The 14,410-nt window shown below is 42.9% G+C and overlaps 1 protein-coding gene across 2 annotated transcripts in view; it reads right to left on the bottom strand.

The window, feature by feature from the left end:
• The window catches only part of ZDHHC14 (zinc finger DHHC-type palmitoyltransferase 14), a 328,904-nt gene extending 315,804 nt beyond the window's left edge, over positions 1-13,100 (bottom strand). For both annotated transcript variants that reach the window (XM_037820387.1, XM_037820396.1), the window contains exon 1: positions 12,856-13,100. In XM_037820387.1, coding sequence (XP_037676315.1) covers positions 12,856-13,100 — 245 coding nt within the window. The remainder of the gene's footprint in view (positions 1-12,855) is intronic.
• Between the last annotated feature and the right edge of the window lie 1,310 nt (positions 13,101-14,410).

Raw genomic sequence — 14,410 nt, 5'->3', positions numbered from 1 at the left:
GGAGCTCTATTGCTCTTAATAAATTGTGAGAAAAATAAAAAGGCCTTGAATACCAGATGTAAGCAGTTTCAAATGGATTTAGTTTCCCACACGATCGGTGTATGAGCCTATCAATATAAATGTGACACACAGTACTGAAGGGAACTTAGGGGTCTTCAGGCTAGAGTGAAGGTATAACAAAGACAGAAAGCCAGAAAGGACGCTGAGGCTGTGTGGTCTGGGTGTGGGGGTGAGGGCCTAGACCCTGGTACTCAAACAACTTTCCCACGGGGAAACACCTGATGAAAGACGACTTCTCCCATGGGAGATACAACGGGACTGGGCACAATTATGGGTGCATTAACTAGCTTAAATTCCCTTCTTTCCCACTCAAGAAAGCATATGGGGATGGAAGTGAGAAGAGCTAACTTTGAATCTACCATAATTAAAAGTACATACATATATAAAATCATTCATAACTTTGGCACTGTAACTTTAGTGCTATTAGTCACACATAAATTGCTGCATATCCGAAATCAGTCTCAATACTTCATTTGAAAATTTCTGGGAGTTAACTTTCCCACTTACTCTGGCTGGCGAATAAGCCTCCCCAAACGTAGTGGCTTATTAAACGAAGGACAACATCATTTTGTTTGCGAATCTACAATTTAGGCAGAGCTTGGCAGGGATAGCTCATCTCTGCTCTGTTCAGCTTTAATTGGGCAGCTCAAAGATGAGGTGCGGGCCTGGAATCATCTGAAGTCTCACTCACTCACACGTCTAGCCTGTAGGCTGCAAAAAACTCAAACAATTGGGGGCTGAAACAGCTGGGGGTCCATGGGCATCTCTGTCTCGATATGGTGTCCCCACACGGTAGTCTGTTTATTATGGGACTTCAGGGTAGATTAATTTTTCATGTGTCAGCTCAGGGCTCCAAAGGTGCACAGGAGGAGAGGGAGAGGGAAGGAGCAAGAGGAGAGGAAAAGAAAAAAGGGGGGAGGAGGGAGGACAAGAGAGCTGGAGCTGGAGCTGGAGCTGGAGCTAGAGCGAAAGTGACAGGTGTAAGTTTTGTCACATTTTCTAACCTAGCCTCAGAAATCACACAACATCATTCAGCCACATTCTATTCTTTAGAATTGAGTCACTAGGGCTGGCTCATATTCAAGAGGAGGGAAAGGAGACTCCACCTTTCTTATGGGAACAGTGTCAAAGAATCTGTGAATCTGTTTTAAAACCACCACATTAAGTACAGAAATACAGGGGAAGAAGACAGTCTAAGAGGCATTAAAGACACGATTATTAGCACTGCTGACTGAAAGTACGTGAGAGAGAGTGAAATGTGAGAGATTTCTAGGATGCATTCGGCGGACTGGGAGAATATTGCCTTTACAGAGAGCAGTGGAGCCAGGAGACAGCCTGCTTTCAATACCTTGCTTTCTGGGAATTAGAGGACACCTGGGGAGAGATTGCCACAGGCAGGAGGAAATGCAAGACTGCAGGCAGGTGCTCTGAGCTGGAGAGAGAGATTAAGGTCCCATCTGAAAAGTAACGAGTGTCTACCATGGTGATTCAAACTTGCTTGAGAAAGTCAGAAAGGCAGAAGGGGAGTGAACAAGTTAATTAAGGGTAAGAAAGAAAGTACAGATGAGCCCAGGAGAAAAAGAGATGACTAAAAGTAAGTGGAAGATACACATCCTAGAAGCTAGAGCGAAAAAAATTTCAAAAAAGCAAACAGTAGTCATGGCATCTTACACCACCAAAAGAAAGGTAAAAATAAAAACTGACAAAAGGGACACCAGCTTCTGCTAAGGAAGTAGCCAGGAACGCACAATTTGGAAACCCATTTTATTTCTATTATTTAGACAAGGAGAAGCAGGCATTTCTCAGCAAGTAGAACTTATGCTTCAAATAGGCTGTTTTGTTAGTTAAAATTAGTTGTTTCCCTGTGTTTGTGAGAAGTCCCTGGAATAAGGCCAAGAAACAGTCAAGTTTTAGGGCTGAATTTCTTTACCAAGTGAGTTAGACACCATTCCCCCACCGATAAGACTATCTGAAAGCAAACCACAGCCAGACCCAGAGGGACGGTTGGCAACAGCCTCCTCTATCAGCCACACCGTCCAGTCCCAAACCCTCCTGGGGGATTTCAACAGCAAGGCCAGGTTCCATGGACTTTAAAACAAGCAGTTTTTAAAATCCAGTTGGAACATGTACAGAAGTTATTATATTCTGGTTTTTAAATAATGTGTCCTGTCCAAAAGCACTTTAAATTGTTCTAAAATAAAAAGGTTCCATTATGGTTGAAAGCAAGTCTACCTCAAAAATCTCTAGACAGGGACAGGGAAGTCTATTCCAATGTATGTTAGCTCCTGGCTCTCAAGGGAAAAGGAGGTAGAGGCAAAACTAAGCCTAAATTAAGGATAATACAACTTCTACAGATTGGAGGAATAGAATCAGGGAAAGAGAAACGGAAAAACACACACATACACACAGAGCTGCCATATTTCTTGTCATTTGGGTCTGATATTGGCAGACGAAAGTGATTTTCTCTTTCATGTAGACTGAAGAGTCTACAAGAGCCAAGACTGGCTGGTTGAATCAGAAACCTCCACCATTATGGCTTTTAACAAATGCCAACTACAAAAGAAGAAGTTGGTAGCAGCACTCTAATTACAAATACTCTGAGGAGCTGTAGACAAGTGAGGCATGAGATCAGAGAATGGCTTCAAAACCCAAATTAATATAAGTGAGGAGAAAACATTAGGCTTCTTTTAAAATCAAAGAAAAGCCAGCATCAACTAAACAACCAGATGAAGATTTGTGATAAGGTACCTCACTCATCATGAGGAGGTATATTTCTTTAAACCTTGTTCTTAATTGTACATAACTTCACTGATTACTTCATAGTCATGCTTTATCATTTGATAAGTATTTTATCATCATGTAAAAGCATTATATATTGAATCCCACGCTAAATTCTCTCTCACAGTTATCTAGGCCTAAGTATTTGGGTCTAGATGTCATAGGCATTGCCTGGTCACACTTAAGAAGAAATCAAAAGCTATGAAGAGGGAGTCTTGCACACTCAACCCTCTAAAGTGATAGCAAATGCCAAGAATCAGTAAGGAGTCAAGCAAAGAAGGAATCGAAAGACTATGAGGAACAAATGTAGCATATTTACCCAAATGGGACATTATAGCAGTAAAAATGAATTCCATATACACGCAACAACATAAATGAATCTGAGAAACTCAAAATGTTAAGTTAAACAAAATCACAAAATTGAAGTTGCAAGAGCAATCATTCCCACCACCACAAGAACAAACCAGCTTAGCTACAAAAGCATAGTATTTAAAACCCATCAGGGAGCTGAGGATGCAAAGAAGCCTAAATGTGTCAAGTTCTTCCCAAGGCAAGAGGCCATCAACTGCTTCCATCCTTAGCAAGATGGCAGGAAAAACAGGAATCCACTATAGACAGCAGCAAGGATAAATACTAAAAATTTAACCAACTTTTAATAGCCACATGTGGACTGCTATGATGGATTAGAATTCCAAGGACCAATACCAACCAACTCCTTCCCATGGATCTTCAGCAAGAGTACACCAGAGGCTGAGAGCAGGGCAAGAGCATTTAGAGACATCTGCCCTGAGAACCATGGAACACTTCCCAAGGGTAAGGCAGTGCCAAAGCTGGGGGTCAGGCAGAAAAGCAGAGAAAAATCTCTCTCAGGCACTCCAGGCCTTTACCCAGGGCACTGCAATAGCTCTCCAAAGGCTGAGCAGGGCAGCAAGGCAGAGATATGTCCTGAGGCACTGAAATCTGGGACAGGATAGATAGCAAAGAGAACTCCCCAGTGACCTAAGAGTTGGCAGACAGGCTAAAAAACAGAGAGAAATCGTCTACAGTTCAGTAAACTGGTGCTATGCTATGTAAAGCATAAAGAAATCTTCAGTTTTGCCAGGGCTCAGATCCCAAGCCCTGCTAAAGGGAAAATCCTTATTGTTATATCAAAATATTTAAAGGTCATGGTGAAATTAATCTCAGTAAATATGCACCAAAGCCCACAACCATTTCAACAGAATACACAAGTGGTCTAAAAAAAGAAGAGGCATGTCCTTTTAAGTTACTTCAGCCTCTATAATTCTTATATATATAATGTCTAGCATGCAATCAAGAATTGTGAAGCATGCAAAGAAGCTGGAAAATATAGCCCATAGTCAAGAGAAGAAATAGCCAAAAGAAGAAGACCCAGAAATGACATGGATGTTGGAATCATTAGACAAGGACTTTACAATAGCTATAAAAAATATGCTAAAGGATCTAATGGAAAGTATGGACACAAACAGATGGAGAATTCCACAGAAAAATGGTGTGATAGTTAATTTCATGTGTCAACTTTGTAGGTTATGATGTCCAATTGTTTGGTCAAGCAAGCATTGGCCTGTTACTGTGAGGAAATTTCATATATGGATTTGCATCTAGAGTCAGTTGGCTACTCCGTGGCTGATCGTATCTACAATCAGCAAAGGAGATTGCCCTCAACAGTGAGGGTAGTCTCCTTGTCCAATCTGTTGGAGCTCTTAAAGCCAGACTGAGCATTTCAAAAGTCAGAAAGGCTTTCTGTCTCTACTTCAGCCAGCCACTTTCTTCTGGGGAATTCAATGTCACCTTCATCAGAATTTCCAACCGGCAGCTTCTCCTGGGGAATTCAACTTCACCTTCATCAGAGTTTCCAACGTGCAGCCTGCTCTGTGGAATTTGGACTTGCCAATCTCCAGTCACATGAGCCACTTCCTATAATAAATCTCTTAATCCTTAAATATGTATACTTATATATGTATATACTTATATATCCTGTCAGTTCTTTATCTCCGGAGAACCCTGATTAATACAAATGGAAGCTATTTAAAAAAAAAAAGTCATTTGAAAATGCTCAAAATGAAAAATAAGATATCAGAAATGATTTAACATAGACAAGACCCAGCAGAGGAAATGATCAGTGAACTTGAAGGCATATCAATAGAAATTATCCAAACTGAAACACACACACACACACACACACACACAAAAAAAAAAAAAAAAAAAAAAAGAGTAGAAAAAACATGGAATAAAGTTTCCCAGACCTATGGGACAATATAAAATGATATAATTTATAAATAATTGGAGCCCCAAAAGGAGGGGAGAGAAAAGAGAACAGAAGACATGTTTGAAGAAATAATGGATAAAATTTTTCTAGAATTTATGAAAGATATCAATCCACAGATCCAAGAAGTTCAAGCAAACTCCAAGCAGCATAAATAAAAAGGAAAACACATGTATGCCATAATTCAGCTGTTGAAAACTAAAATAAGGAGAAAATCAGAAAGAGAAAAATTACACATACATACCAAAGAAAAAAGTTAGAAATAACAGCTAACTTCTCATCAGAAACAAAGGAGGCCAAAAGACAATGGAACAACATCTTCAAAGTTCTGAAAGAAAATAAGCTATCAGCCTAGAATTCTATATCCAATGAAAATACCCTTAAGAAAGGAATGCAAAATAAACATTTTCAGAAAAAAACAAAAACTAAAAGAATTTGTCACCAGCAGACCATATAAGAAATGCTAAAAGAACTTAAGGCCAAAGGGAAATGATATAGATGGAAGAAACAAAGAACACCAAAAAAGGGTAAATATATGAGAATAAATACAAAAGTCCATTTTAAATTATTTCTATTTTATAAATGTGTATATGTGGGTGTGTTATATTTTACATATGTATATATGTTTTATCTTATTTTAAATATCCTTATCTATGTGTATGTGTGTGTGTGTGTATATGTGTTTTTGCTTTTAAATACAATTTACTGCGTAAAAATAACATAGCACACATAAATATAAAAATAGTGCAATAAGAGCATAAAGAGTAGGAGAGTAAATGGAATTATGTTTTATGTTTCTTATTTGTGAAGCACAATATTATTATTTGGAGGTGGAGTATAACAGGTTAAAGATGTATATTCTAACTACTTAAATATAACTACTTAAAAATAACATAAAGAAATATAGGTAAAAAAATTCTTTAAAGGAGATGAAACGGAATATAAAAATAGAAAAGACAGGAAAGAGGAAAAGAGAAACAAAATATAGATGAGACAAACAGAAAACAAATACCAAGATGACAGACATAAACCCAACAATATTGGGACAAATGGCAAAATTGGAATACGGACTATTGTATCCATGTTAAATTTCATGAAATCGATAATAGTACAGTGTTTATGTAGGAGAATGTCCTTGTTCTTAAGGACTACCTGCTGAAATATTTGAGTATAAAGGTGCACGATGTCTGTAACTTACTCTCCAATGGTTCTGGAAAAAATATAACAGGGGCAGGGGAGGAGGTAGTAACAATGTAAATATGTTAAACAATTGATGAATCTGTGTAAGGGGGACACAGGAGTTCCTTAGATTATTCTTGCAACTCCCCTGGAAATCTGAAATCATTTCAAAATAAAAAAATTATGTCATCAGCAAAATTAAAATGTATTCATGAAAAGACTGCCTTAAACACTATGCTGCGATATCACCTCATGTTAAACATATATTAAATCGATGTTATCATAGGAAAAAAAGAATACATATGGCATAATACCATGTTCATCGAGAAAAATAAGCCAAACTAAACAACTTATTATTTGAGAACACACACATTCAAAAACTTGGAGGGAAAGAAAAGGTAAGGGGCTAATAACGACAAAGTGGTGAAAACCTCAGATAAGGCAGGGCAGGAGAACAGAGACAGATAGACTTAGGGTACTCATGTGGTTCTTGAGTTGAGTGACAGTTTTGTGGGTTGTCTTCATTTTATTTCCAAACTTGCATGTGTGTTATATGTATTCTTCTATATGAATCTAACATTACATTTTTGAAAGGAGAGGATTGAGGAAATCGATCACCCAGTTTATAAAAATAAATTTGAAGTGGAACCAATCTTTATATTTAGTAAAAGAACTAAGCAAGGACATTAAGATGGTCTCCAACCATTCTGAACCAACTGATACTTCATTAGATCCAAATGCTTGGGTGTAACTAATTATCAGTATTTACTGACCATCACTGTTTTCCCTTTCATGAAATCAGTAATGGTACAGCGTTTATGTAGGAGAATATCCTTGTTCTTAAGGATTACCTGCTGAAATATTTGAGCATAAAGGTGCATGCTATCTGTAACTTACTCTCCAATGAGATGTTTAATCTCAGCTACAGAAGAATGAACACACTTCCTTGAAGCCCTTAATCAAAATTATTTTGCTAAGATGTAATATCTTTATCATGAAAAAATTATAGGCAACACTGTGCTGCAAAAGAAAAAAAAATCTCCAGGTTATGCAGATATGGCCTATTAAATAACTGACTATCACTACCCCATTCTAGGAACCCATTCTAGGACTCCTTCAGCATAATTTGGAATCACTTCCCACTAGCTGAAAGAGAATGCAATAAAACATGAGTAGTGAATAGAATCCTTAAGAGTTTTATTACATTCAAGTATTCAAAACAAAGAACCTATAAAACAGGTAATTATTCTAGGTGCTGGTGGTTGTTAGAAAACATTCATATATATTGTACGAATATATATTATATCAGCTATAACAGAGAGCTTCATTTACTTAAAGTATTTAATTCAAACTAAAAAAATATATATTAGAAAGAAGTCTTGGTTAGCCAAAAGAACATCGTAGCTCTATCACCGCTTTTCTAAGTAACTAAGAAAATCTTTTCTTTTTTCTGCTTCAATGAGCACATTTGAAAAAAGATGATCCTAAATTCTGAATGCAGAAGAATTACATCAAATAATCCAAGTATCTAAGATAAATGTGTTCTATAGGACATTACTAACCACAAATTTTATTAATGTACACAACTTTACAAAATAAAAAAAAACTGAAGTACAAGGAAGTTATTTTTTCAAAGTGTTTCACTATTACCATTACTGCATTATACAACAAAGATTTACCGAGAGCCTGCTATGGGCCAGGCACTATGTTAGTGCTGGGGATACAGCAGTGAAGAAAGCGAATGGAGTCCCTACCCTGTATTTGCATAAAACTTACATGTATCGATTATGAACACAAATGCATGGGTTGGTGCACTGATGGCAAGAGTTCTTAAAAAGGTCTTGAAGCCACCTTCCATCCCAGTGGAATGGCAGCAGGTCATAAAATGTTCTGACTCTTTCTACCATGTTAAAAGGGAAAGTTCAGTGGCAAAGCTCTTATGGTAGCAAAGTCATCTACTATCAACCCATGGTGTTCTGTGATACACGGTATGGCCAGCATTTGGCAAAAAGAAGATGGGACACTCTGTAGATGGTTTCTAAGATGGTAGAGAACTCGAAGCAGTTCTGCATAGGAAGGTTGAGAAAAGATGGGGTCCTTAGATGTTATAGGGGCAGCAAGCACTTCTACTAGATAATAAAGGTTTTCCAATCCATGAAGGAGATGCAATTATTGGAAGTGGAGCTCATGTTTTCTAGGAGCCAAGTCCTATCTTCAAGGCAACATAACCCCAGTTCCATTGACTGCCAAATTCATCATTTACTTCTGGAGGGATTAGCTAAATTTAAAAAAAAAAAGAAGAAGAAAGGAAGAGAGAGAAGGAAGGGACAAGGGAGGAAAAGAGAGAAAGAAGAAAATATATGGCTTTATTTATAACAATCATCAATGGACTCCCAGTGATGAGAACATCTGAGAATGCTCCTCCCATTCTCAAATGTTTGAGCGCCAGTAACATCTCCAAGCTGTCTGTGCTGACAGCAGAGAATCGGGAGACACAGTCAAGGCCGACGTCTAAGTGGACCTTCCCCCACCTCATGTGACAATCCTGAAAACAAGAATCTCCTCTGGCCTCCCAGGTGGCCTCCTCCTTTCTGCCTCTGTGATCAAGAGACCATAAAATGTCAAACTTCAAGTTTCAGAAGCAAAGACTTTTATTTTCAAAATTTCAACTATAAATAAAAGCTCAAAGTGGGTGTGTATGTCAGACAGAAAGATGAGAGAGTGATCATGGTCAGGGATCTTTTCAGATTACAATTCTGGGGATGTGAGGAGGATGACGTTACAGAGAGTCTTAGTAATAACCCGAAGGAGCAGCGAGATGTCTTGATAGTGCCACCGTCAGCCTCCTCCTCCATTCCCTCATAAGGACAGCTACGAAATGCTGTCACTTGTCATCAGCACTCCACGTGTTAGAGGAAAAGATGCCTGGAGATCAACAGCCCCTCAGCGGTACATCTGGCTGCTTCTAGTAGCTTTCTTTACATCTTCACAGTACTGGCTTGGTGACTCTTCAAAAACAGACGTGAAATCCAGTGCCTGCTTCTCGGGTAGGCTTCCTAGAGGTCTGGATCGGATGAACCCAGACACCCCTGCAGGCTCCCATTCTGAAGGGGCAAGAGTGAAGCCAGAGCTTCACACAGGCTCCTCAGACTCACATAAATGCCTCTATTTCAACAGCAGGCCACAAAGTTCTGCCTTTTTTCAGCCCTAATAGGCTATCACTGTCACACTTGCTTATTAACCTAATACTCCCTTCCTTAAAAGTATCTCAGAAAAGGAGTCCTTGGGAAGCTATTTCTAAGGCAGACTCTAATAATATGCACTGTTTCTTAAGCACTTGATATGTTTCAGACATGGAACTAAATACATTTTTTTCTTTTAATCTTTACAATATTCAAAAGTAGATATTATTAATCCCATTTTATAGATCAGGAAACGGAGGCTCAGAAAACTCAGATAATTTGCTTTAGTGTCACACCACTGGGCAAAATCCTGGTCTGTCCTTCTTAAGTCTAGCACAATGGGACAGCAGGAGCACTGGCTGCGGAGTCCAAAGCAGTGTCACTAATCAGCTGTGTGCTCCTAAGTATCACTTTATTCTCAGTGTGGGAATAGTAACTTCCCCCCTGCCTTTCTCCCAGACCTAAAGACAACATCAACACCTGTTGCTGGGCTCCAATAAATCCATCTCTCTTTGACTAACTTCTTTGTCCATCTGTTCCAGGTCAGGATTGAGGGGTAGGTTGCGAGAAGGTTGCAGAAAAGGAGGTCTGAAACTAAATTTAGAAGTTATACGTTTCTCTTTCTTTTCTTTTTATATTTGCCTTTGGGTATGGGTAACTGTCTGGGGAAACATGGATCCCAATGTTCGAAGATGATTCTGCTAATATGAAAGCTATCTAGACATGAAATAAAACATCTGAACCAGGGATCACATAGTATATGCTCAATTAACAAAAGAAAGGACAGAGGGCAGGCAGGCAGTGAGCAGGCATTTCCTCTAGATCTGTCTCAGTGATGAGCCTGTTGGTCTTTCATTCTCTATGCATGTGGCTAATTGGTTCTTTGAGTCTCTATCAAATTAATTTGGTCAAAGTTATTTAATTTCACTCTGCCATTAGCAGTGAATAAAGAACTTAGAAGCAATTCAGTGACAAATATTCTCAGCCAAACCATACTGTTCTGTGTCTGAAGAGCCTTATGATTTTTTTTCCTGTCATCATACCAGGGCCTCCTAATGCCTTGAAATTTCAAACAACCAAGTTGAAGCAACACCCCAAGAGACCAAAAACATACACGCACCCACAGAGCTGCTATAAAAACTCTCCTGCAAACAGCAGCTAATAAAATCCCAGCGAGCACATGTTCATTCCTTCAGTCTTCTGTTAACACAACACTGATGCAGAAAAAGATCCCTAACAACCTGCTAGGGAGGTCTTTGGGGAACTCTTGAAAACACACACACACAGATCAAGAGATAAAAATGAATTTATGACAGTTTGGTTAGGAGCTATGTTTGAACAAAGATAAAAGATGGTAAATAACAACTGGGGGATCCCTAAATATATAGCGTGGATTTGGGTGGAGACAGAAAAGCAAGTATCCATCATTCCACAGGAAACATACTTGTGGCTGAAACTCTGCAACACAATCACAACATTAACAAATTTTCTCCACTCTTAAAATGGCCAGCATGATCAAAAATTCCAATAGAGATCAATTCAAAACTTTTTTTGCCAGCATTAGGAGTACAGTGGATACTCTCTAGAGGAATTAAAGCCACCATCAGAAAGTAGCAGTTCCATCAAACCCTATGGTGTAGTCGTTTCAGTGCCATGGACTCAAATTTAGAAGGCAAACTCCCTAGGAAACCCTTGTACCATTCCTCCCTTTTCCGCAGGTCAGGAAGAGGCTGGTTCTGGCTGAGGAAGCAGGGGAGCTTCCGAATGAACTGAGCCCTCCCCATTCGGAAATCCTGCTCACACCACTCCCCTTTCCTCCACGGGTTCCTCAGACAGCCTCCACCGACAGGTCTCAAAGCTGGCACAGAAGTTAAACTTCTAGGAGAGATCTGGAAAACTCACACACAGTCAGAATTGAGAGGGGTTGCCCGGGGTTCTGTGTGAGAAAGACCGTGGGCAGGCAAACAGCTTCCAGCTGAGCTCTCCCTCCTTGCTGGTTCTAACTCAGCCCCTTAAAATTGCTCACCAGAGCACAGTGTTCAGAAATAAATGATTCCCCTCAGAGAGTCAGAGGGTTTTTCATGAACAGTATTACATTGTCCGAGGATCATTCATTCCTGATTCAGACAGCATTTGGAATAGCAAACATGAGGCACAAAATCAGAGTCTGTTAATACATACCACAGACAAAAGCAAATACACACAAAAGCCGTTTAATTAGCCCTACACAACAGAAGCAGGTGAGAACCAAAAGGGTGTAATGCCCCATAGTAACTGGGAGACCAGGTCAAAGAAGAATCCCTTATAAATACATTACCTTTTTTTTTTTTAATTCTGGGGGAAAATATAACTACAAACTTTCACTGAGCATAGGATAACAGAAATTTCATAAGGAGCTGTACTCTAAATGTTTGACAGTAGACATTGATTCTGAAATGTGTTTAAACTGCTTTACCTAAGGACTATTAATAAATCAGAAGATCTTTCATTAGTTGACACAGAAATAGTTGCTACTGGCCACTATACTTTTCCTGAAAACCGCGAAAACTCAATATGCGCTTTTTTTTCTTCTTCAGACAAAACCCCTAAAAGTCCAAAACTACTGTCTCTGGAATAAGAAGTTGCCATATAGTGTCATACTTTTCCTTAACAGGCCTAAAGTCTCCTTTCACCTGTTCCTGCATTTTGGGAGGAGGAAAGAGGAAAGCGTTCGTTTCGAACCTGTGTTACTGAAACTTTTTAAAAGTAAAGACTTTAGAAACCTCATGGTAAATCCGAAATTGTTAATCAACAGTGAACATTTGAGAATGAAATTAGTCCCACGGGTGCAATGAGTGGCCTACACTTGTAAACCTAAAACAACCAAGGGGCTTCTAGTTATACAGCGAAAGTGTAAAGGAGATTTAGTAAACTGAGCTTTACAAGATGCCCCACGTATTGCTAGCAAGAAAATAAGTCAATTCTATTCATTCTTAGAAACTTAGAAATAGACCCCGCTTCTCCACAGCAGGCTACAGCTTGGGTGGTTTGCTGGTCACCCCAATTCAGTAGAGAGGACCCCAAGGGTAGGTCACCGGCCGCCCCACCTGCTAGGTCCAACCCCGCCCTAGGAAGCAACCAGGCCAGGTACACCTTACAGCTATCTCCCACTTCCTTCTCCTCTACCCCTAGAAACCCAACAACAGAACTAACTGCATTAATGATCTCTGGGGAATGAAAAGCAAACAGACCTGTAAAAGATAAAACGGGAGAGCGGGATTGCATTATATAACGATATACAGTAGATAAGGCTTCTAGAAAGCGAAAGTAGCGGGAGGAGGGGCAGGGGTCAGTGAAGGGAGGAAGGCACCGGGAGCTTTCACGGCCACTTACTCGAAGGCGAAGAACAGTCCGCTAGTGACCAGGATGAGGATGAGAGTCAGGTAGAAGACGCCCGTCTGCCGGGCCATCATGATCCTCCCGTTGCAAAAGAACTTGTTTCTTCCCGGGAAGACCTCCCATTTCCTCCGGGCCGCGATTTTCTTTTTCTTGTGGGGCGACTCCATGGGGGAGGAGCTGTGGGTGCTGATCTGACTGTACTCGCAGTCTTTCATGGGCCCGCCGCCGCCGGGAGGCATCCACGGGGGCAGCCGGCGGGGGGCGCACCCCCCGAGGAGTCTCCCCGGGGCGGGGGCGCCGCCGGGCCACCACTGTTCCCGGCCGCCGGGCCGGCCCCCGGAGCGCAGCGGAGCGGCCCCTACGCGGGTTCCCGGCTCGGCGACAACTTTGCCGAGGAAACCCAGGTTAACCCTTTGGCGATTCCAACTGTCATAGCAAAACCACGTTTCTGCAGGGACGGTGCCCGCCCGCAGCCCGCGGGAGCGGTCCTCGGCCCCGGCCAGCCCCAGCACCGCAGAGCGGCGCGCCCCGCTCCCTCGGCCCGCTGGCTCGGCCCCGGCGCTCCCGGCCCGCCGCGCCCGGAGGTCTGCGCTCGGACAGGGACGAGGCGGCGGCGGCGGCGCCCGCTTCTCCAGCAGCCCCTCGTGCGCCTCGGCCAGGTGGCTTCAGACTCCTTCCTCCCTGTGGCGACGCTTCCCCGGGAGAGAGCGATGGAAACTGGGAGGCAGCTCGCGGCCCCGGCAACCCCTCCCAGGGGTGGGGAAAAACCCGGCACGTCGATTCTGTCAGCAGCGATCCCTGCGAGCCCGCGGCGGCGCTCCCCGCAGCCGCGCCGACTCCACGGCCCCCGCGCCCGCCGCGCCGAGATGCCGTGGCCCGGGGTCGCGGCGGCGGCTCTATGGCTGTGCGGCGAGGGGCGCCCCGGCTTCTCCCTACCGGCTAAGAGCCAGCCCCGGCACAGAGGGCCGCCGGCGCAGTGGGCGGGAGCGCTGTCAGGGCCGCGGGTACACCGCCACAGACACTTGTTTGCCTAGGCTCAGCCCGGCGCGCGGCGCTTGGAGCGTGTCCGCCTCCTCCCGGCTGGCCTGGGCGGCGGCGCCCGGCCCCTCCTCCTCCTCTTCCTCCTCCTCCTCGCCGGTGAGCCCCAGTACCCGGCTCCTAACCCAAGCCCGTCCTCGGCGGGACGCGCCCCGCTCGCCTCCAGGCGACCTGCAGCCACCTTTGCCTCCGCCGCGGCGTGCGTTCTCCGGCCGCCCTCTCTCCGCCTCCGGGTCCCCACCCTGGCTTATGACCGGCCACCGCTGCAGCCCCAGGACGCGCACATTCACACGGCGACGCGCAAACCCACCCTTGCAACCCCCGGGACCTGAAGAAGCACCGGCGAGGAGACACGGCCCCTGGCCTGCCCCGGTTCTTCGTTTCTACCCCTAGGGCGCGCGTGGTAGAATTGCCGGGGGGCTTTATGGGTGCCAGGGGAACCGGGTTCGGAGGGGCGGAGCGGGGCAGGCCTGACTCGGGACGGGGGCTGGAAGCGAGGGTCTTGGTGGCC

The sequence above is a fragment of the Choloepus didactylus genome, chromosome 2 (assembly GCF_015220235.1).
Source record: "Choloepus didactylus isolate mChoDid1 chromosome 2, mChoDid1.pri, whole genome shotgun sequence".
NCBI lineage: Eukaryota > Metazoa > Chordata > Mammalia > Pilosa > Megalonychidae > Choloepus > Choloepus didactylus.
The sequence above is the reverse complement of the archived record's forward strand: the minus strand, read 5'-3'. Positions and strand labels throughout refer to the sequence as shown.